A 23,139-nucleotide genomic window follows, 5' to 3' on the forward strand; every position below is an offset into this window, starting at 1 on the left:
TAAGCAGCACGTTCAACAACGTCTCTAAAATGTCAGCCATTAACAAAGACTTTAATACAAGACATTGAATGACATTGTTCTGTATCACTATTGGTCAGAAAGTCACCTGTATTTAATTTGCCTACCTGAAACCCTTTGATGCTCACCTCAGAGTTCAGGGCCACCGTGATAGAGAGGGGGAGCTGCTGCTGTTCGGCTGTGCAGGAACCACTTCCTGTTGACCTGCAGACCACCGAGCCGCCACGCTGGAACACAGAAACCTGAGAGGAAAACACAAGTTTCATATAGAATATGACATAGGAAGTAACCCTCGCTGTGTGAATTGAGACTTTAACACTAACTGTGTCCAGGGTGACGGGCAGACCCAGAGTCCGGCCTCCTTTATGCGCCTTTGCAGTGAGGACGTCGTACCAAACCTGAAACACAAACAGCCCTTCATGTAACAGGCGCCATGAGGTGACTTGTGAGCCACTAGAAGACGTTTGTTACCTGCTGCTTGATTTACCTCACCAGATCCAGGAAGAAGGACTCGCACAGCTTGAACACGCGGCTTGGTTACAGGACTGGCCAGCAGTGCTCCACCTACATACAATCAAAGACAGTTAAGATCATAAAAGTGAGAACTTCACCCAGTAAAAAAAGGTATTTATCACCAATCATATACTGGTGGTCCACAGCGAAGGTGCTCTGTTCTCCTGGGAACTCCACCCAGAGAGGTCTGTGCGCGTTTGAATAAAACAAGCATTTCCATAAGCTCTTCTTAAAAAGTGGATCTACTGATGTTTTAATGACCAACTCAAAACATGACAAACATGGATCTCTAGTGTCAGAAAGCAGAAGGTAAAGTGGACAAACAGCCTGCAGTACTTCCACTGGGCAGCAGAGGGAGGCAGACGGAGGTGTGAGCCAGGTGGAACAGAGTAAACCAGTAAGGCAGCAAACAGGACCTGAGGGCACAAGAGGCAACACTCGGATCATTACACACTGAACAAAGAGGACTGTGCACGTCGACGCTGATATTTAACAAGGCCACCTCCTCTTTGTCCACTAAGACACATTTTGGCGATTCGTCCTGTTTATTGTTTTTTCACGCTAATTGAAAAAAGACCTAGGAGATGATATTCATTAAGGGAAAGCAGTCGTTCCTGGTGGATCCAAATGTCTGTGACTCATTTGACTGAAACAGTCAGAGAAGCTCTGTTGGATCGCAGTGCGGATGGCGGCGGTGACTTTCTCCTCAAACAGCTTCGTCCCCTTTGCAGACTGAGAGCTCCCGGCGTCTCGCTCGCTCTGCGGCTCTCTCCTCCTGATCGCCCTTACTGCATTTTAAAACCAGACCAACGCCATCAAAACACATCCAGCTCATACAGCCGGTGAGGGTCCCCGTCACTGCCACGGCACATGAACTAAAGATCATCAAGGGATTGTGAAAATGAAACATGGATGTTCCTGCTCGTGTCGTCTGCTTGTAGTTCATGTGTGTACCTGGTGTCTCTGGGCTGAAGGCCGTCGGCGTGCTCTGGTACACGAGGCTGAACCCGTGGAGACAGAGGTCGGACCCGATGCTGCTGGGACCTGGAGACGGACAACACGTTCATTTATACTTTAACTAAATAGAGAAGGTATTTTAGCGAAGATCATGCTGGTGTTCCTCTCCGGTCCGATGCATCAGACGAGTGAAGATCTGTGGGAACTAAACTGTAAATATCTACAAGGCACAAGAGGAGTTTCAGTCTCCGCCTCCATCAGAGAGCAGTGCAGCGCTACTCACATGAAAGGAGGAAGAACTTCTTTGCAGCTACAGAGACTTTAAGACATTTTGTCTCTCAGGTTTCATGTATTTTATTTCTTGTTTAGAGCGATAAACGGTTACGTTCATGCATTGTATCATTTTCCTATGATTCAGGGACACTGGAGTAAGATGGACTGTTGCACATATGTTGCTTATTACTTTGAGCTGGTGTGATTGTGTCATATTTTCTGATCATGTCATTGTGAGGAGTTGTGTGTTGTGAGTCTTGCCGTGTTCGTCCTGTGATGTTGTATGTGGGATGAATGCAGCGTCACTTCTTCTTCTTCTTATTCTTATTATTACTTTGGCCACAACACAAATGTAGGATGGAGAAAAGTGCATCACTGGGTTTTTGGGCCACAGTGTGACGAGCTGTAAAGAAAACCTTGATAGGTATGAAAGCCAAACGGTTGCCAGTCAGTACACACCTGAGCCAAAGAGCAACACCAACACTAAGTGTCCACTAGTGTCCTGTTCCAGTCAACCGGATGCTTTGTCCAATATTCACTCTGCTTTTTGTTCTGTCTCTCTAGCTGCTAAATGCTCCACTTTGGTCCCCACGCAGTAATAAACGTTGTCTCTGGTGTGGGAACTTCTCAACTCTAAGATGCAACAACCTGCTGCATTGATTCAGTGACATCACCTCATCTGGACGTCAGTTTCAGCTCGCTGTGTCTTTACTGTAGTTTCCTGTCACGCTTCCTCCTCTCCTCTTCCTCCCCCCTTGATCCCTCTGTCCTTGAGCTGATGTGTGAAAACCTTATTTGTTGATCACGGCACGTATGTGATGCTCCACAGAAGGATCGCACCAAGTATGTGCTACATTTCAACACCTCAGTTATGAGTTACACACAAATGATGCATTTTTCTATTTTGTTTATAAATGTCTTCATTTCTAAATTTTAATATCTTGGTTTTTTGTGAGATGTTTGCAATATGTATAATAACACGTTTTAGTTAACATAATTCAAAGGTAACCAAAGACATGGTATTATTTATTTGCAGCTCAACTGTGGCTATTTTCATCAATAACTTGTGCATTATTCTGCCAGCAGATCAAATTTAGCATCTCCTGAAAATGAGAATGCAAAGGAAGTTGTAGCGTGTGTATAAAGGCTCAGTGTTCAATGTGGGGGTTCAGGGTCCCTGCAGAGTCAGAATACAGCAGATGGACTCTACTACCCTTTCCACCACAGAGGGATGCTGCTGAGCCTTTGTTGTGGCTGTGCACTCGTGTCTTTCATCAGGACCTGACGTTTCATCATTCATCATTTTACCATAACATTTGTTGTCTTGGCCAAAGTCCGACAGTCTTGTGCATCATGATGTTCAGGGCAATGGGTCGACCACAGCAGGCAGTTGGATTTGAATCTTCTCATCTGCTGATGCAAAGATACTTAGAACATAAACGCTGACAAAGGAACTAGACAGTGTTGTAGACGTTTTTCACTTTTTCACACGAGCTGGGAACCTTCAGGAGCCCCCAGTGACCCCCAGTGACCCCCAGTGACTCCCAGTGACGCACCGCACCCACTTGTGTTCAAAAAATGAAGAAACTCCGGACAGACAGAAGACATGTTGGACTGAAAAGTTCAAATGAAAAGCCTTTAATAAAAGAAAAGGTGTTGTGCTAAAAAGAAGATCTCAGCTGAGGATCCGCTGGTTTGTGCATCAACAGGCCACAGAGGAGCTCATTGACTATCACATAGTGACCGTCTCTTGCTTCCACCAACCAATCAAGAACAATGGGTGCTTACAGATATTTATAGAGTTCAGTAAAGGTGTGAGAAGCAGTGTCCACACCCCTGGACACGTGACGCCTCCTGGTGCGTTCAAGTTGACTAGTTATTTACAGAATATATAGAATAGTGGTGCAATGAGGTATTACATTGGATGGCGCGTTCACTGTAACTCTCTGGGTCAATATAAGTGGTGCAAAGTATTACATGAATGCATTTTGATTGGTTACATTACATTGAACACAATCATAGCTGTGCATTGGTGTTATTCTATTGATTAGTGTCAACATGACAGCGGTGTCCCACTATTCTCATGTCTTTATTGATCACATAGTGTCAGAATCAGGGCTGTATCCTGGTGGACACTAAATGCATTTTATTCATTGGTCTAATTCATGAAGCGTCGTCAGTCTGACTACTGTAACTCTCTCCTGCAGGTCTCCTGCTACCACCATTCCACCTCTGCAGCTCATCCACAATGCAGCAGCTCCACTGCTCTTTAACCTTCCTAAGTCCTCTAAACATGGTGCTCACGTACCGTGCTGTGAATGGATGGGGTCCAGCTTACATCCAGGACCTGGTCCAACCCGACATCCCGACCCGCACTCTCCGCTCTGCATGTGATAAACTGCTTGTTCCTCCTCACTGAGAGCAAAGGAACTCAGTGAGTGTGATCCAGAATGCAACGACGTAACGGTGATCCTACAACACTGTTCTCCTGATCTGGAAACTTTCTTCATCAACTGCAAACCCTTTTATTCCCCCCGTGAGTTCGCTTCATTCATCCTGGTCGGTGTTTACATGCCGCCGGCGGGCAACGTGCACGAGGCTCAGCGGACACTCGCCGACCAGATACGCCGTGTGGAGCGGACCAACCCGGACTCTTTACTTATTGTCCTCGGGGACTTTAACAAAGGAAATCTCACCCATGAACTCCCTAAATACAGACAGTTTATTAAATGCCCACCAGAGAGGAGAACACGCTGGATCACTGTTACACCACAGTAAGCAGGGCTTATCACGCCGTCCCTCGTGCTGCACTGGGACACTCTGACCACGTCATGGTCCATCTGATTCCTGCATACAGGCAGAAACTAAAGCTCTGCAAACCTGTGGTGAGGGAATTCAAGAAGTGGACCAGTGAGGCGCTGGAGGATCTTCGGGCGTGCTTTGACTGCACAGACTGGGATGTTTTCAGGACGGCTACTGACAGTCTGGATGAGTTCACAGAGGCTGTAACTTCCTACATCGGCTTCTGTGAGGACAGCTGTGTACCATCATGCACCAGGGTGAGTTACAACAACGACAAACCTGGTTCACAGCGGAACTCAGAACACTACGCCTGCAGAAGGATCAGGCATTTAGGAATGGTGACAAAGACTTGTACACAGAGGCAAAATACAAGTTTAACAAGGCGGTGAGAGACGCTAAACGACTGTACTCTGAGAAACTCCAACAACAGTTCTCAGCAAGTGACTCTGCTTCGGTTTGGAGAGGCCTCAAACACCTCACTAATGTAATGGGAAAATGATATGTGACCCTTTTAAATGCTTCATTTGTATAACCAGTTTATTAGTTGCAAGTGCTTAGGTCACAAAGGCCCTGACATAAGAACTGATGTCTCCCTCTTGTATTAGATGTTTCCAGCGTCATAGCTGTAGAGACTGAACAAAGTGTTTGTTATGTCTATGACCACCTTTGTTTTAGCATGTTGGGAGAGCAGGGACACGGTCAAAGAGCTGACGTGTCTCACATGGACAAGATGTTCCCAGTACCCTGGCTGTAGATACTCAACAAGATGGTCAAAGGTTTCTGTTGACGCCACCGATATCTAAATTTAGGTATAAGAACTGCCTCGATGTGTTGGGAGGAAAAAAGGAGGTTCTTGACAGTCTACTGACCACGTAGCTGTTGTGACCCTTTTTCCCTTGCAAGGAAATAAACGGAGAAAAGACATACTTGACTCAGAGCCTTTGTTTCTTACTTAACGATTGTCTGTGTAAAATCTTCCACCACACCCTGGACAGAAGCTTGTAATCCACGCACAGTAGAGACACAGGGCGCCAGTTGCCGATGTCCTGCAGGTTCCCCTTCTTCGGCAGTAGTGTTATGACCGCTCTGTGGCAGGACATCGGCATGGAACCAGAGGCCAGACTCTCGTTAAAAACCTCCAGGACACCAGGTGCGAATATATCCCAGAATGCCTTAAAAAATTCTGCGGGGAGGCCGTCGATGCCAGGAGCACGCCGTCCCTGCATGCCCTGCAAGGCGGCCTTCAGCTCCTGCACCGTTATGGGTCGGTCAAGCGCTTTGTTGGTCTCCTCAGAGACTTGAGGTAGCCCGCTCACGAACTCCTCCGTCAGTGCTTCCTCCTCCCTGTACTCACTGGTGTAGAGGGAGGAGTAAAAGCTGACCGCTCGCCTCCTAATCTGGCATGGTTCCACCACCGGCAACCCTGTGTCTGCCAACAGCGCGTGGATCACCCTCCCCTGCCCACTCTTCCTCTCCAGGCCGAAGAAAAAACTAGAGGGAGTGTCCATCTCTGTGATGGTCTGGAATCGGGACCTGACCAGTGCACCCTGAGCTTTAACGTCTAACAGGTCGGCCAGAGCCATTTTTTTGATCTTGAGGATTTCAAAATGTCCTCGCTCTCCTGTGGACTCGTTTAAACGCTCTAGTTCCACTATATCAGTCTCCAGGTCCTTCATAGATCTGGTGATGTCTCTGGTCACGTTGAGAGTGTGCTGCTGACAAAGAAGCCTAATCTCGATCTTACCGCGGTCCCACCACTGCCTAAGACTACTAAAATCACTCTTCCTCAGCCTAAAAACAGTCCAAAGATATGAAAGGACCGCTCTAAAATTCCTATCAAATGTTAAACCGGAGTTAAAATGCCAGTACGCGCTTTTTGGCAAAATGTTCCTAATAAAAACATTACACACTAGCAGGGAATGATCTGAAAAAACAGCCGGTACAATGGTACACATTTTGAAAATATTAAAATGGTGCTTAAAAACATAAAACCGATCAAGCCTGGCTGAGGAGATTCTACCTTCTCTGAGGTGGGACCACGTGTACTGTCGGCAGTCTGCATGCATCCTTCTCCACACATGAGGCCATGAGACCGGACCAGCTGCCTCAGAGCGCGCTGGGAAGCTGGATGTGGCTCTGCGTGGTTGCGGTCTATGGCCGCATCTTCTGTGCAGTTAAACCCCCCCCCAAGAATAAAAAAATCCTCCGGGGCACAGCCATCTAAAAGATCATTAACTTTTGTTAAAAAAAGCTTCCTCTCTGCACCGATTGTTGGAGCACATTGATAAAAACAACAGTAAAAAGGTCGAACCGTGCCTTGACTAAGAACAACCTCCCCTGGATGATGTGTTTGACCTCCAGGGAGACTGGCTTAGAGGACCTGGAGAAGAGGAAGCCCACTCCTCCACTGAGGTTGGTGTTGTGGCTCAGCAGGACTTCCCTCCTCCAGTCGGCCTCGTTGGTGCTGTCGCTGTGCGTCTCTTGCACGAAGAGAACATCAAGACGTTTCATTTTTTTTAATTCATGAATAGATGCCCTCTTCTTGGCATCTCTGGCTCCGTTCACATTCAGGCTTCCCACTTTAAAAGTATCCATGATAAAAATAAATCAATAAATCAATTAAAACACACATTGGGGCTTTTTTCGTGATCATCGATTGCTCGTTTTGCTTTTAGCACAAGTTTTTTCAGTCTTCAGTCAAACCCTGTTGATCTGTGAAGCCAGACTCCTCTCGCTGGCTCATGCGGAGTCTGGCTGACTTATAAAAACACACCAGGTCTGGGAAAAACTCCTCGATTTTAAGATTTCTCCTATTTTTGACTTTTTGTAAAAACATTTTGATTTGCTGTGCGGAGTAGAGCTTTTCCCGCTGGCTGTGTGTCAGACAGGCGCTGTGGATGTCGCTGCTGTCCGACACACAGCCCTCACTCTCACTGCCGTCAGATGGCCCCTGACCCCCCATGGCCTCCTCTTCCTCCCCCACCTTGCTGGCTTTTGCCTCGCTGCCTGTATCTTGCCTCTTTTTTTTTCTTTTTGTTGCAGCTTTTTGCTCTCCTGCTTCCTCCTCCACCATCTCAACCTCCTCCGCCTGTTCCACCCCCCCATTCAGTCCTCCCCCCAACTGTGCCTCTATGGCACCTGACTCCTGTTCCATACTAACCCCCCCCTCACCCTTTTCCTTTCCTTCCCCTCCATCTTCACCCTGTGCCACCTCACCCAAAGCTCCTCTCTCACCCACCAAAACACCCTCATTTACACTGTGCACATCTTCCATACTCACCCCGTGTAGGTCAGGCACAGCAGCGCAACGGCCCGCGAAAAAAAATGACCACCGCGCGGTTCATCCACGCGGCGGACTTCACGCTCCCATGACCCACCAACCCCCCCACGGCCAGACCGCAGTCCTCCACGGAGCACGCGAAGCACGGCGCGAGCTTCACGCCGTGCTTCCGCGTCAGCCCCGTGAGGTCCAACATGCCGACCGGCTACAAACACGCACAAACTAACACAGAAAGAGACCGAAGCAAACATACACACCAGCACGCATTCACCCCACAACACACACCAGAAACCACACCGAAAATAAACGAAATACAGATAGAAAACACATCCAAACAATTCACCTCACGCTCCTTCGTGAGATAGACTGGTAGTCCATCTGGTCACTGGCTCCTCCCCTCCGCCGGTACTCCACTCAGTCCCCAGCAGCCCTCTCGTTGCCATTGTTGATCTTCTGGACAATCTTTCCCAGCCGGAAGACCTCCTGCTGCGTGTATCGGGAACTGCCTCGTTTGCTCGCACCCTCCCGAGCAGTACGACCGAATTTCTCCATATCCGGAAAGTAGTCCTCCAGCTTAATCCCCTTCATGTTCTTGGTGGTCTTCAGGAAGAGTTTCACCCTCCCCACGCTGTACAGATTGGTGGCCGTCCCGCCAGAGGAGACGCTGTGCGCAGAAGACTCCGCTCCTGCTGCCCCTCCTCCCTCTGTCTCTCTGTTCCCTGACCCCTTCTTGGCCTGAGAGCCCCCTCTGCTCTCCGTCTTTCTCTTCAGGCGGAGGACTTTCAATGCCTCTTCTTCTTCCTCCATGTCCATGTCGCTGTCCGTGGACAGGGTCCCTTCAATGTAGGTCCCCAAACCCGTTCCCGGCTCCTCTTGCCTCCCTTCACCCCCCTGCCCCACCTGCTGGGCCCCACTCACCCCTTCATTCACTCCGTCACTTGCCTGCCCCACCTGCTGGACCCCACTCACCCCTTCATTCACTCCGTCACCCGCCTGCCCCACCTGCTGGGCCCCACCCGTGTCTTCATTTACCCCGTCAGTCCCTCTCTCCACCAGCTGGACTCTGCATTCCCCCCCTCACTCACTGCACTCTTCTGGACTTGACCTGTCCCCGTTTCACCTCCCTGTTGGACCCCAACTGTCCCCTCTTGTCTTTCCTGCCCACCTTGGCTGTGACCAGTAGAGGTCTTCTCTGGACATGTCCTGCTCAGATGTCCCTCTCTGCCACACCGGTAACATTTCGTGCTGTCAGAGTTGACAAACACCACATAGTCAAACCCATCCACCCTTAATTTGAACACCACGTTCAGATCCTCGTTTTTTTTGTTGAGGATCATGTAGAGCGTCCTCGTGTGAGATACCACGTGTCTCAGGAGAGGGGATTTGAGACCCGAGGACACCTTATTAATGGGAGATACGACCACCCCGTGTCTCGACAGTTCTCTGGTCAACATCTCGTCCCTGATGAACGGGGGCACGTTAGAGACCGTGACTCGGGTCGCTGGTGTGGCGAGAGGCAGGACGGGCACGAACGTCTCGTTCACACCGATCCCCTTCTCCACCACCATGTTGGCTTTGTCCACGCTGTCTATGAACATCACCACTGCGTTGTTCATGCGGGCGGCGGACTTTACGCTGCCGTGACCGACCATCTCCCCCACGGCCAGGCTGCAGTCCTCCACCGAGCACGGGAAACCCGGCGGAACTTTAACGCCGTGCTTCTGCGTCAGTCGGGTCAGGTCCATGGCGGAGTTTAGCACGCCGACCAGCGCGAGCCGATCAGCCGCAGAAACGCGCACTGCACAAACACAGACATCTAAAAACCAAGTCCACACAAACTATCTACGTTCTAAACACACACAGTCCAACAAGCAGAAACAAAAGAGACAGAGTAAACAAACATCTGCATTCTAGTCTGAACAGTTATTCCCCCCCAGGCTAAAGGCCGCCGCGTGTTTCTGCGTCTGCGTCGACGCGCTGGTTTCACTTCCTGGTTGTAAAGTCCTGCGTGTGTTGCAGAGCGATTCACCTCCAGAACAACAGGTGGAGTCACGTGTTTTGTTGAAGACGACCTGGAGAGTCACGTCTTTGTGTGTGGAAGTCGCTGGTGGCTTTATTTATGTATCATAGACTTTATTGCCCCGTGCATCCACACTGCTGCTTTTCATCAAGGACACATTTGTCCCGTATTTTCCTCCACGACTTTGTTCCCTCGTTTGTGGAGATCTCCCTCCATGAATCAGAGGCCATCCGGCGTCCTCATAGTCCGCCAATGACGGCTCATATTTACGCATTTCTTCCCACAAAAGCTCTTGAGTCTGATCCGTTACCCTGGACCAAGACGTCGGAGCCCAAAGTGTAGCTGCAGATGAACACACACTGCGTTACGCCGCGTATCACACAGTGTGTTATGAGTCTGCTGCAAGGGGCCCTTTGTTTCCTTCTACTGCGCCTCGCCAGTATTCATCTGTGATTGGACGCCTTCTCCTTCCAGCTTTTCTCCTCCCTCCACTGCGGGAGATTCTGACTCTTGACTTGTTGTTGTTGTTTTCTCTGGGGGGGGTTGTCTGCATAGTCTGTCAATCATGAATTAGTCGACATCTCATCACTATTAGATTGGATTGGTTTGTCAGGTAGGTGAGGGAGGAAAATCCACCTTCGCAAAGATAAGTTGTTGCAAAGGGCAAAAGGCTCATCATTGCTTTTGGTTGTGGAAAGTCTTTGTGGCCAGAGATCCAGAACTGTGTGGTTTGGTTTGGTAAATGTTTCTGAACGTACGGTCAGTGGATAGTTGGATGAGCTGATCCTCCTCTGTCACTGTCAGGCGTGTGCCGTCTGCTGCGTTGTCTCTGGATGGAAACTGTCTCCAAGCCTTGTCCCTGCGCCGGGAGTCAGCCTCAGAAAAGTACTTCCCACATTGTCCTTCCAGCGCCTCCACAAGAACTGCGCGTGTTGCGGGAGGCGAGAGCACAGCAGCACAAACCGGAAGAAGACGTGAGGGAGACGCGTAGAAAGTCACCAAGCTTCACTTTAACGTCTTAAAGTGTCACATCGTGTGAGTATGTCCCGTGACACACAGCGCGTGTTTACTGTGTGTTTGTGTGTTAACGGGCCGTCAACCTTTGCAAAGTTCCTTTACCGTTTAGACGATAAATACGGAAATAAAACGAAAAAACGGAAATAACACCGTTTTATTTGAGTTTTTTCGCTTTAAACCAAAAGAGTAAATGTCCTTTTCTGTCCAAATCCAAACACTAAAAAAGAACCGATCTGTTTGTCTGTAAATCCCTTTTTGTTTGTTCCTTTTAAAACGAAACCGAAGCGCAGCCGCTGAACCGGAAGTGCGCACATTTTAACAGTAAAACGCAATAGAACGTTTGTACGATAGAAATCCGTCTGTGACGCAACAATATCTATAATATAGCAGAGTAACATTATAAGAATGAATATGAAACGTCATCGTGTGTTAACAACAGCAGTTGACTACACGCAGACACATTTACATTCATCCACGTACACAGATACTCATTCATCTGTGCGCTGTTTGATGCAATATAGTTATTAATATAGTAACAACACATTTATTACTGTAGGTAATAACACAGTTTGTGGTGGCAGACTCGTTGCTGTTGGCTCTGATATTTATTTCCAGTATTGTTGTGTTGCTTCAGTGCTCAGAGACACTTTAAGGAGAGTAAACGTGTTCACATCTCCACCACTAGAGGGCAGAATACGACTATTTAAAGCAGTGGTTCTCAGCTGGTCTGGTGGCTCCTGGACCCACCATCACCCCTCAATGACAACCGACCCAAATCGAGGGACATCCTTCACTTCTCAGATGTATTTAATGAAAATATGGTGCAGTTTGAACCTGAGAGAGTGTGGAGACAGAACACGTATGACCACACAAAAACAAGTTTAATGAGAAAACAGCCAGCTGGTAGCGACGCTAGAGAGGGAACTATTCCCTTTACACTAAATGAGCTAAAACCCCAAAGTGCATCTTAAGGACACGAGGTATTACAACATACAACAATTAAGAATCTTCAGCCATTTCAAACAAAAAAGACTCAAATGACTTTAACAGATACGACAAACACTGTGTCTTGAGGAGCTTTTGCACTAATGCAAAATAAATTAAATAGAAAGTTTATTCAAAAGGATTCGGATATAGAAAATGAGCGTTTCTTGTGATTACCTCATCAGGAGGTAAATCCTGAAAAACTTTGTGCTTTACAGAAATTAAGCAGCACTCACTTCAACCTGAGGTGAAAACTGACTTGAGTCTGGAGGAATTTCTACTGGGAGAACTGGGCATGTTTTTTGCTCTTGGCAAGAGTCTCAAAGTCTGGAGTTCTAGTGGACAAGGCCAGTCTGAGGTCAAGCTCGATGTCCAGTCTCTTCCTGTGTTTAGTCTCCAGCTGAACCAGAGCTGAGACGCACTCACAGAGACAGGCAGTGCTGAAGGGTAGCAGCACTTTGACTGCTCGAGTGGCGAGGGAAGGACACTCGCTGATCACGCTGCTGCACCACAACTGGGAGGGGCTCACCTCCGCGTACGGTCACATGACCGCTCCATCCGCTGACTCTCCGTTGCTTGGCAACGTGACACTTTCTATGTGGATTCCAAGCGGGTCACGTATCCAGTGGTCGTCCCTCTGTTTCTGGGGAAAGTATTCGTTAAACGGCTCCAGAAGTTTATTCAGATGCGCCGTGATTGTTTCTCCAGTACGTTCTTGTCTGCCGCGTCCAGCTGCTGTCCCTCATGACAGGCATTGGGGAACACGTCGAGTCGGCTTCTGGAAGCATGACTTGCCCACACAGAGATCTTTTTTCTGAAAGCATTGATTTTGTCATGCTGTTCAAGAATGTTTAATTAGAAAACTAAGTAGGAGGTTTAATTATCCCAAAAACCCAAAGTCTCCCCAATTTTCTTTTTAATTCTAATTTTTATTTCCCAGGCAAAGGGGAAAGCGCCAATTCCCAGGCCATTAAAAAGGGCTCCGCGACCCACCAGTTGAGAACCACAGATTGAATCATATTGAACTGTTGTTGTTTCTGGGACAGATGCATTGAATGCTTGTGTTTCCTTCATTTGATATTCATGCTTAGTTGTAAACATCATGTATGATGATGTCGTGGAGGAGTGAACACGTGTTGTTCATGGATCAATAAATAAGAATAGAGACGTTTCTTTGTTTGTCACACTTCCATCTTAAATCAAGCTGTGGACCAAAGAGCTCAAAGGTCCAAGATGAGAAGATATAATGTTGGTCTAAAGAAAATGACTCGTGTGACTTTACGGCCTTCAGACATTTGGACTCTAGAACATTTGACACATTTTCCCAAATGTCACGAGACAAGAGCAGAAAAGAGAAGGATTGGTTCTCTTTCCTTCTTTGCTGCCATGTGACCTGTGACCTCAGAGGGACCTCTGGAGCTGTGGGCGGATGCACAGCGTACTTTTGATTAGTTTCCTCTCATCAGCAGTCAAAGGTCCATTTATCCTGAGAACACTGTGGTGGCCTTAATAGAGGCTTCAATGATCCAATCCCCTTCCAGGTAGTGAGTGCTTGTGCTTCTATGAAAGCAGAATCATTCCCCTCCTTTAGCTTCAAGGTAACAAAGTCAAATCCACCTCTGAGTTTCATATGGCAAATGTTTTACAGCTACAAATACTTGTAGAGCACCACGAGTGTCTCCACACTAGCTGAGCGTAACATCCTCTTTCCCTCAACATGTTCGGTTCCTCCACAGAGCAGTTGGGTCTGACACCCCCTGCTCCTCAACACCTGCAGAACTTCTTTAGCTTTCAAGTCCATGAAGGATTAAACAGCCACAAACCTGCCAAGAGGAGGAAGTCCACCCGAACTGACAAGCAGGACCAGGAGACAATGAATGAGGGGAAGATGGACGGAGCCAAATAGAGGACAAGAGGACAATGAGCCTAAACATGCAGCCTGGGCTACAATGGAATAGTTCACATCAAAGCATTCGTGTTGTAAAACGGCCCAAAGCCCAAACCTCAACCACACCGATTGGTTCTTAAATGAGATGAACAGTCAAACGTTTGGACACGTTTACTCATTCGATTCAATGAGAAAGTGTCCAAAACTTTGGACTGAATTGGTCTACAAAAACATCTGTAATAACCGAGATCCATTTATATTCACTAGCTAACGTTTCTTCATATGCTACCCTGCTATACGCTGGATCACTGACGCATTTATACCCTACAAACCTTCCATTCCAGGACTTTTACTGTGAAAATGTGCACTTCTGGTTTAGCTGCTGCGCTTCCATTTGGCTTCATAGGAAAAACCCAAATTGGTGGGTTGTCAATAACGTGTGAGCTCTGCCAGCAGGTTGGTGTGAAGGTGTGAAGGTGTGGACTCTGCTATGAATCAGGCTGAGGACCCAGAGGACGGAGTCCCTCCCTCTGAAGCCCCTCTGTGTGGGGAACATGACAGCCAGACCAAAGCTCAGAGGTGAGAGGACCATCTCCAACTGTCCTCCACTCGTCTCCATGTCCCAACGTCTCTGACTCACTGACTCTGCTTCTACATGTGTGACCAGGACCCATCAGAGACCAGGACCTGGACCTGGACCCAGCTGTGTGTCCATGGAGAGTAACTGGTCTATGGATTGTCCTCTAAACTTCAAAGATGTTGGTCCCCCTGTTGATACAAGGTGAGGGTCTCAGGCTGATGATGAGGGTCCTTCCTCAATACCTGAGACGGAGAGAACGGACTCACAGGTACAAGAGAACGTTCATTTCCACATGTGGAACAGCAGCTGAGTTGTTTATTGATTGGACAGCAAGTCTGATCTGATAACTGAGATATTTGAGCTAATTGTATGTCTGAATGTGTGTGTATATATATATATATATATATATATATATATGTATATGTGTATATGTATATATATATATATATATATATATATATATATATATATATATATATATATATATATATATATACACATCTTCCTAATGATGAAGAGGAGCAGCTGCAGTTTGTGGTGCTGCTGAACGTTACTGGATCACACTGACAGGTGTAGATCTAATATATTATTGGATGGAAGAAACCCATCAAAACGTTGCTGAGGTAAACATTTAATTGAGGGATGATGTATCACATCACACTGCATCAGCTTTATAAATGTTTCATAAAGTACAGAGATGGTTTGAGCAACAACAATGAATCAATTAATGTTCTTTTAGTTAATATAACCTACAGTTCAAACATGAAGAGGGCGATAATCAGTGTCCTCGTCCAGTTAAATGCACAAACACACAACTGTAAATGAATGTAAGTTTTATTTTAATTGTAGCTGAACCTCATCTGTGTGTCCACATCAATAGTGATTAACCTCATAGTATTTAATGTCTATGATACAGTGATCAATGAGGCTGCAGTAAGATGGGGGACATCATTAGTGATTAACCTCAGGGGAACACTTACACGCTCAAACAAGGAAACAACTAGAAACATTTTCACTTCATTGCATGTAGATGACCACACGTGAAAGATCTTACGGAGAAATACTCAATAATTCATATTTGGAAAATATGCGTTTATTATTATTACAGCTCCGAGTCCCTTTGAATGCACAATAATAGACAATAACAAGCTGCATACAGACAAGATGTTAAAGTTTAATTTAAACAGATATGAATCTAAACTCTGATCTCAAAGAGACGAAACGTTACTGGTGAACGAACATCAGTCTGACAACAGATTAAACGTTATGAACACGCAGCCTAGTTATAGTCTATATCTCATGTGTATATATACATATATACTGTATGTGTATAAGCTGAATTATAGTATAGTTTTATCTCATGTATAACTTGAATACCAGCGGGTCATTTCAAGAAGACTCCCGAGAAGCCCAGATGTTTCTATCAGACTTTCTGTTGGACAGACTCTGACTCTTTATGTGTGACCCAGGACTCATCACAGACCTGGACCTGGACCTGGACCCAGCTGTGTGTCCATGAAGAGTAACCAGTCTATGGAGCCTCCTCTAAACTTCAAAGACGTTGGTCCCTCTGTTGATGCAAGGTGAGGGTCTCAGGCTGATGATGAGGTGTTTCTACCAGACTCTCTGGTGGAGGTTCTGGGTTTCTTGCTCCAGGGCCCTTCAGCAGTGTCCAGTGAGGGAGGGAGAGCTCCATGGAGGACTTGGTGAGACCTGTTGGGACTAAACCAAACTGACTGGTGAAGAAAACAGTGAGCTGAAAGACTAAGCTGTTGATTCTCAGTGGGACCAGCAGGACCAGTAGACCTAAACCACTACAGGGAGTCATGTGGTCAACATCCAGACCTCACGTCATGGACCTTTACCTTGTTTTGGTCTCTGTGAGGACGGACACCATGTGAGCTGATGCTTAATGATTAGATGATGATGTGATGATCTAATCTCAGTGTTTCTTTCAGTTCACATCAGCAGAGAGGAAAGTCTCCTGAACCCAGATGTTTGTCCATGAAGAGTGATCATTCTATTGGTCGATGGATTAACTTCAAAGATGGACGCCGTTCTTATGACACAGAGTAAGGTCTTAAACAGATGAAGAACTGTTCTGATCCTCAGTCATGAATTACATAAATGTTTGTTCATTGTTTAAAGTGTTGTTTCCATGACGATCCATCATGACAGAACTCATTATCTTCATCTAACTGGTCTGTGTGTGTTTTTGTGTGAATCATTAACTGTAAACATCCTCAGATGTAAACACAATGTGAGCTAGTTCCTCCACATCAGGATCAGCAGAGGTCACATCTGGAGACAGCTGCAGGTTTCTGGAGACAGATGACTGGGACTGAACATGTGATTAGAATAAACTCAGTGCTCTGTGGACCAGCTGTCGTGGTCTCTGGACTCCATGCAGAGGTTTGGACAAAGTATCGTCAGTAGACTCTGTGAAAAGGTCCAAAGACTAGTTTCAGAAGATCTAAGGAGACTTCTAGAGGTCAGGGGACGGACTAAAGAGGTTTGGAGTAGTTCCATAGGACTTTGGACCAGATTTAGAGGTCTGCAGACGTTGTTTTTATGACCCACAGTAAGAACTAAAACCAGATGAAATTGATGACTAACTGTCACTCAACTAATAAACTGTCCGTCATCATCTACAGTCTTCAGCATCTGGTTTCCATCATGATCCATCATGACAGAAGCCAATATCTTTAACTAATGTTGTATTGGTGTTGATGGTCCAAACACCATGTGAGCTGATGGTTCATGTTCCTCCACAGAGAGGACCAGGAGAGCTCAGAGGTTCCCTCAGGTCCGTCTGCCCAGCAGCATCAAACACACCTGGACTCCATCTTTATGGTGTGTACATGAACAACTACTTTAACATCTCTCAGTTCACCATCATCTCCATGCTGCACTTTGTAGACCAGTGGATTGTCCGTCTGTCCAACATGGACCTGATGGTGGCTTCCATGTTCTAGTTGGTGTCATTCATAGAATGTTCTGTTCCAGCTGCTGGAGGAGAACATCCTCACTTTTGTGAAGAACGAGCTGAAGAAGATCCAGAAGGTTTTGAGTTCAGATTACCCAGAATGCTTAGAGAAAGAGGATGAGGAGGAGCTGGATGAAGAGCAGAGGAGGAGCAGAGAGGCATTTGTGAAGATCTCAGTGCACTTCCTGAGGAGAATGAAGCAGGAGGAGCTGGCTGAGCGTCTGCAGAGCAGTAAGTGGATTTCTCTACAGACTTACCATGCTGATAAATGAGACCTTCACTGATGTCTCAAGAGACGGACAGAATATATTCATAGTCATTCTCTGAGGAAAGACATGTTGAAATCTATTCTGTGACTCTTCTTTGTTGTCTTCATTCAGGACTTCCTGCTGCAGTTTGTCAGCGTGAACTCAAATCCAACCTGAAGAAGAAGTTCCAGTGTGTGTTTGAGGGGATCGCTAAAGCAGGAAACCCAACCCTTCTGAATGAGATCTACACAGAGCTCTACATCACAGAGGGAGGGACTGCAGAGGTCAATGAAGAACATGAGGTCAGACAGATTGAAACAGCATCCAGGAAACCAGCCAGACCAGAAACAACCATCAGACTAGAAGACCTCCTCAAAGCCTCAGCTGGAGGAGAGGAACCAATCAGAACAGTGATGACTAAGGGAGTGGCTGGCATTGGGAAAACAGTCTTAACACAGAAGTTCACTCTGGACTGGGCTGAAGACAAAGACCACCAGGACATACAGTTCACATTTCCATTCACCTTCAGAGAGCTGAATGTGCTGAGAGAGAAGAAGTTCACCTTGGTGGGACTTGTTCATCACTTCTTCAGTGAAACCAGAGCAGCAGGAATCTGCAGGTTTGAAGAGTTCCAGGTTGTGTTCATCCTTGACGGTCTGGATGAGTGTCGACTTCCTCTGGACTTCCACAACAATGAGATCCTGACTGATGTCACAGAGTCGGCCTCATTGGATGTGCTCCTCACAAACCTCATCAGGGGGGAGCTGCTTCCCTCTGCTCGCCTCTGGATCACCACACGACCTGCAGCAGCCAATCAGATCCCTCCTGAGTGTGTTGGCATGGTGACAGAGGTCAGAGGGTTCACTGACCCCCAGAAGGAGGAGTACTTCAGGAAGAGGTTCAGAGATGAGGAGCAGGCCAGCAGAATCATCTCTCACATCAAGACCTCACAAAGCCTCCACATCATGTGCCACATCCCAGTCTTCTGCTGGATCACTGCTACAGTTCTGGAGGAGGTGTTGAAGACCAGAGAGGGAGGAGAGCTGCCCAAGACCCTGACTGAGATGTACATCCACTTCCTGGTGGTTCAGTCCAAAGTGAAGAAGGTCAAGTACGATGGAGGAGCTGAGACGGATCCACACTGGAGTCCAGAGAGCAGGAAGATGATCGAGTCTCTGGGAAAACTGGCCTTTGATCAGCTGCAGAAAGGCAACCTGATCTTCTATGAATCCGACCTGACAGAGTGTGGCATCAAAATCAGAGCAGCCTCAGTGTACTCAGGAGTGTTCACTCAGATCTTTAGAGAGGAGAGAGGACTGTACCAGGACAATGTGTTCTGCTTCGTCCATCTGAGTGTTCAGGAGTTTCTGGCTGCTCTTCATGTCCATCTGACCTTCTTCAGCTCTGGTGTCAATCTGCTGTCAGAAGAACAAAAAAAGTCCCTGGTGTCTAAAGTCTTTAGAGTCAAACCTGAACGAAAGCGTCTCTACCTGAGTGCTGTTGACAAGGCCTTACAGAGTCCTAATGGACACCTGGACTTGTTCCTCCGCTTCCTCCTGGGTCTTTCCCTGGAGACCAATCAGACTCTCCTACGAGGTCTGCTGACACAGACAGGAAGTCGCTCACAGACCAATCAGAGAACAGTCCAGTACATCAAGAAAAAGATCAGTGAGAATGTGTCTCCAGAGAAAAGCATCAATCTGTTCCACTGTCTGAATGAACTGAATGATGCTTCTCTAGTGAAGGAGATCCAACAGTCCCTTGGATCAGGACTTCTCTCCACAGAGGAACTGTCTCCTGCTCAGTGGTCAGCTCTGGTCTTCATCTTACTGTCATCAGAAGAAGATCTGGAGGTGTTTGACCTGAAGAAATACTCTGCTTCAGAGGAAGCTCTTCTGAGGCTGCTGCCAGTGGTCAAAGCCTCCAACAAAGTTCTGTAAGTACAGAGAGAGTTAGATTCATACATTAGAACTTAAATATGCTGCCATCTTTTATACTTACTGCTTCTTCTTCATCCCTGTCTTCAGACTGAGTGGCTGTAACCTCTCAGAGAGAAGCTGTGACGCTCTGTCCTCACTTCTCAGCTCCAAGTCCTCTAGTCTGAGAGAGCTGGATCTGAGTAACAACCACCTGCAGGATTCAGGAGTAAGGTGGCTGGCTGCTGGACTGGAGAGTCCACACTGTGATCTGCAGACTCTCAGGTAAGATTAAGTTAGTTAGTTTAAGACATTCATGAAATGTCAGACAATCTACTCCATAGCATGAACACTATCCTTGTTCATCCGGATTTCAGACTTCATAAAACCCCTTTTCAGCAGAAAATCAGACTTATCTATGGATCTAATCTAAGAGACAAAAATAATTTTGTTTCCATCACATCATAGGATTCTTGTGAAACCGAAACATATGATTCAGAGGGAATTAAAATACAATGTTCGTTCACAATGAAACATCACAGGGTCATCCTATTAATCCTCTTATTTATGCTATGTGTTAGTTGAGGGAAACGGGAAAAGCAGAGATGTAAAAAAGATTGAAACTTGAATTTCTGATGGTTGCTCATTTAAGGTGTAGATGGTAACTGACATTAAATTATCAAATAAAGATCCTTTTTAATGACTTCCCTTTTTTAGTAGTCTAGTCTACACTGGTATCTGTTTAAACACTTGAAATGAAATTCTATTTCATGTAGAATTAGTTAACCCAAATGTTATTTTTCTTCTTTTTGATTGGTGTCTCTTCAGACTGAGTGGCTGTAACCTCTCAGAGAGAAGCTGTGACGCTTTGTCCTCAGTTCTCAGCTCCCAGTCCTCTAGTCTGAGAGAGCTGGACCTGAGTAACAACCACCTGCAGGATTCAGGAGTGAAGCTGCTGTCTGCTGGACTGGAGAGTCCACACTGTCACCTGAAGACTCTCAGGTCAGATTATGTTAGTTAGTCTGAAATGTTATAAATGTCTTAAACTATCTACTCCACAGCACGAACATCATCTTTGTTCATCAGGAATACAGAGTTCATAAAAAACTTTTTTCACCAGAAAATCAACCTTATCTATGGAGCCAGAAGATCTAATCTAAGAGACTAAACTAGGGACAAAAAATAATAATGTTTCCATCACACCATAGGATCCTTGTGTAACAGACACATTTGATAAGGAGGGAATTAAAACTCAATGTTTGTTCACAATAAAACATCACAGGGTCATCCTATTGATTCTCTTATTTATGCTGTGTGATGTTATTTTAATATTGTTAATTGAGGAAAATGGGAAAAGCAGAGGTGTCAAAGAGACTGAACTTGAATTTCTGGCGCTTCAGTGACAATCTGCTTGGAGTTTGATTGTTCCTCATTTAAGGTATAGATGGTAACTGGCATTAAATTAGCAAAAAAAGATCATTTCTAATCACTTTCCTTTTTTACTAGTCTAGTCTACCCAGGTACTTGTATAAACACCTAAAATAAATTCTATTTCATATAGAATTAGTTAACACAAATGTTATTTTTCTTCTTGTTTGTTGTTGTCTCTTCAGACTGAGTGTCTGTAACCTCTCAGAGAGAAGCTGTGACGCTCTGTCCTCAGTTCTCAGCTCCCAGTCCTCTAGTCTGAGAGAGCTGGATCTGAGTAACAACCACCTGCAGGATTCAGGAGTGAAGCCGCTGTCTGCTGCACTGGAGAGTCCACACTGTGAACTGGAGACTCTCAGGTCAGGATTCAATTAATGTCCACTTGGTGTCTTTTATTTACATCCATGGAACATTTTGGATTTCCATAAAATTCTTTCTGCTTGCATGTTTTAAATCAAAATGTATTTTTTCAAATATTCCCATAAAAATGTGTTTATTTTCAATATAATGTTACAATGTAAATATTTGACATTATAGAGTAGTAGTAATGTTATCAGGTTGTTGATGTACATTAGTGGGTGTTTAGTTGTGACTGGAAACCAGTCAGTAACCATGTTAACGTGACCCCTCTGTACCTGATATTACTGCAGTGACCTTTCAGTTCTCACAGCTCCCTCAGATCATATGACATGTGTCTTATTCTGTGTGTCTGCAGGCTGTCAGGCTGTCTGATCACAGAGGAAGGCTGTGCTTCTCTGGCCTCAGCTCTGAGCTCCAACCCCTCCCATCTGAGAGAGCTGGACCTGAGCTACAATCATCCAGGAGACTCAAGAGTGAAGCTGCTGTCTGCTGGACTGGAGGATCCTCACTGGAGACTGGAGACTCTCAGGTATGAAGAGGCTGCAGCCACAGACCATCAGTCTGGTAGAGGAGGTAGAGCTGGAAACCTTTTCTCTGTCCCACTGTCAGCCTGGTTAATAAGACCCTGACACACCAAGCTGACCTCAAACTACCAGAGACTCATCAAACTGTTTGTGTCCCACATGAGACCATCAACACAGACAGAAGTAGTGAGAAACAGTAGCCAGGATAAGCCTGAACAGGAAGGTGATGAAAGCCTTGTTTCTCTGGAGCTTTGTCTTGTCTCCACGTTATAAGAGAGGACAGTGTCTCCTGACACGTTGACGGCATCATGGTGGGTTGATATGAGTCAACGTGGTCACGCTGCAGGTTTGTGGGCTCTTAACAACTCAAACAACACTTGGATGTTTAGATGCTGGTCATCTGCCTCCAGTGTGTGTTTGTCCTTTAGTCCAGACATTATCATTAAGAGACAAACAGTCAGAGAAACAATCTCTTCAAAGTGTCTTGATGGATCATCACAGGAGGAACGTTTGGTGTTTTAAAGGAGTTCAGCTTCACCTGCTTTTGGTGCTTTGCGCTGAGAGACGGTTCCCTGGATGATAAGAGTGGACTTGTTGAAGCTACAGGTGACAGTCGGCCACAGAAGCTCAGTGAAGAACCAACAGCTGATGGTGGACCTGGAATTAGTATCAACTATATAGTAGAAATGAACAGAACATACCAAAAAAACCCTATCCAGATAAATGTTGCCATCCGGATGGAGTGAATGTGATTGTGGTTGGATAGATCAGTGGATGAAGGCGATTTCGGCCTTGGGGTCCGAACTTCTCGTTGGGAACAGAGGCGGCGGGGGGTCAGAGAGCAGCTGTCTCTCCGCTCCTCTGGAGTCAACAGGAATGAAATCAAAAGGGAAAAGGAAGCGGGACGTAGTGGAGCGCGAGTCTTGAGTTCGTCCAGCGAGATTAAGACTGAAACTTGGGAATTGGAGGGAAAGAAAAGAAACCAAACAACGTTGTGTTGTCTCGATCTGTCACTAACGGGAAGTCAGGAGAAAGAGATCGATCCTTTGGCGCAATCTCTTCTTATGAAATTGAGGTCCATAAATAAGTGTCACTGTCCTCGGCCAATGGGAGCGCTCGGTGTTCTTTCGTACGTCCTCTTTTTATGGCCAAGGGGGTCTGGAGAGCTGCAGGGGTCCTGTTATCAGCCCCTGGCATCAGGCCACGGGGGACCCCTATATGTTTGTGTCCTTCCTTTGTCCTCAGTGAAGAAACACGTGGTGAGGTTCATTAGCAGGGTGGAGGCCCAACAGAAGTATGAACATTTAGCATCCAGACACCCGATTGGTTTTCTCCGCCATGCGCC

General features: G+C 46.3%; 1 protein-coding gene across 1 annotated transcript in view; it reads left to right on the forward strand.

The window, feature by feature from the left end:
- The window catches only part of LOC144390252 (NLR family CARD domain-containing protein 3-like), a 119,491-nt gene that overhangs the window by 26,021 nt on the left and 70,331 nt on the right, over positions 1–23,139 (forward strand). Inside the window, exons 2-9 of the mRNA XM_078096711.1 lie at positions 15,802–15,915; positions 16,291–16,404; positions 17,107–17,185; positions 17,339–17,549; positions 17,699–19,502; positions 19,594–19,767; positions 20,311–20,484; positions 21,096–21,269. Of these exons, the coding sequence (XP_077952837.1) occupies positions 15,802–15,915; positions 16,291–16,404; positions 17,107–17,185; positions 17,339–17,549; positions 17,699–19,502; positions 19,594–19,767; positions 20,311–20,484; positions 21,096–21,269 (2,844 nt within the window). The remainder of the gene's footprint in view (positions 1–15,801; positions 15,916–16,290; positions 16,405–17,106; positions 17,186–17,338; positions 17,550–17,698; positions 19,503–19,593; positions 19,768–20,310; positions 20,485–21,095; positions 21,270–23,139) is intronic.

Source organism: Gasterosteus aculeatus, chromosome 21, assembly GCF_964276395.1.
Source record: "Gasterosteus aculeatus chromosome 21, fGasAcu3.hap1.1, whole genome shotgun sequence".
Lineage (NCBI taxonomy): Eukaryota > Metazoa > Chordata > Actinopteri > Perciformes > Gasterosteidae > Gasterosteus > Gasterosteus aculeatus.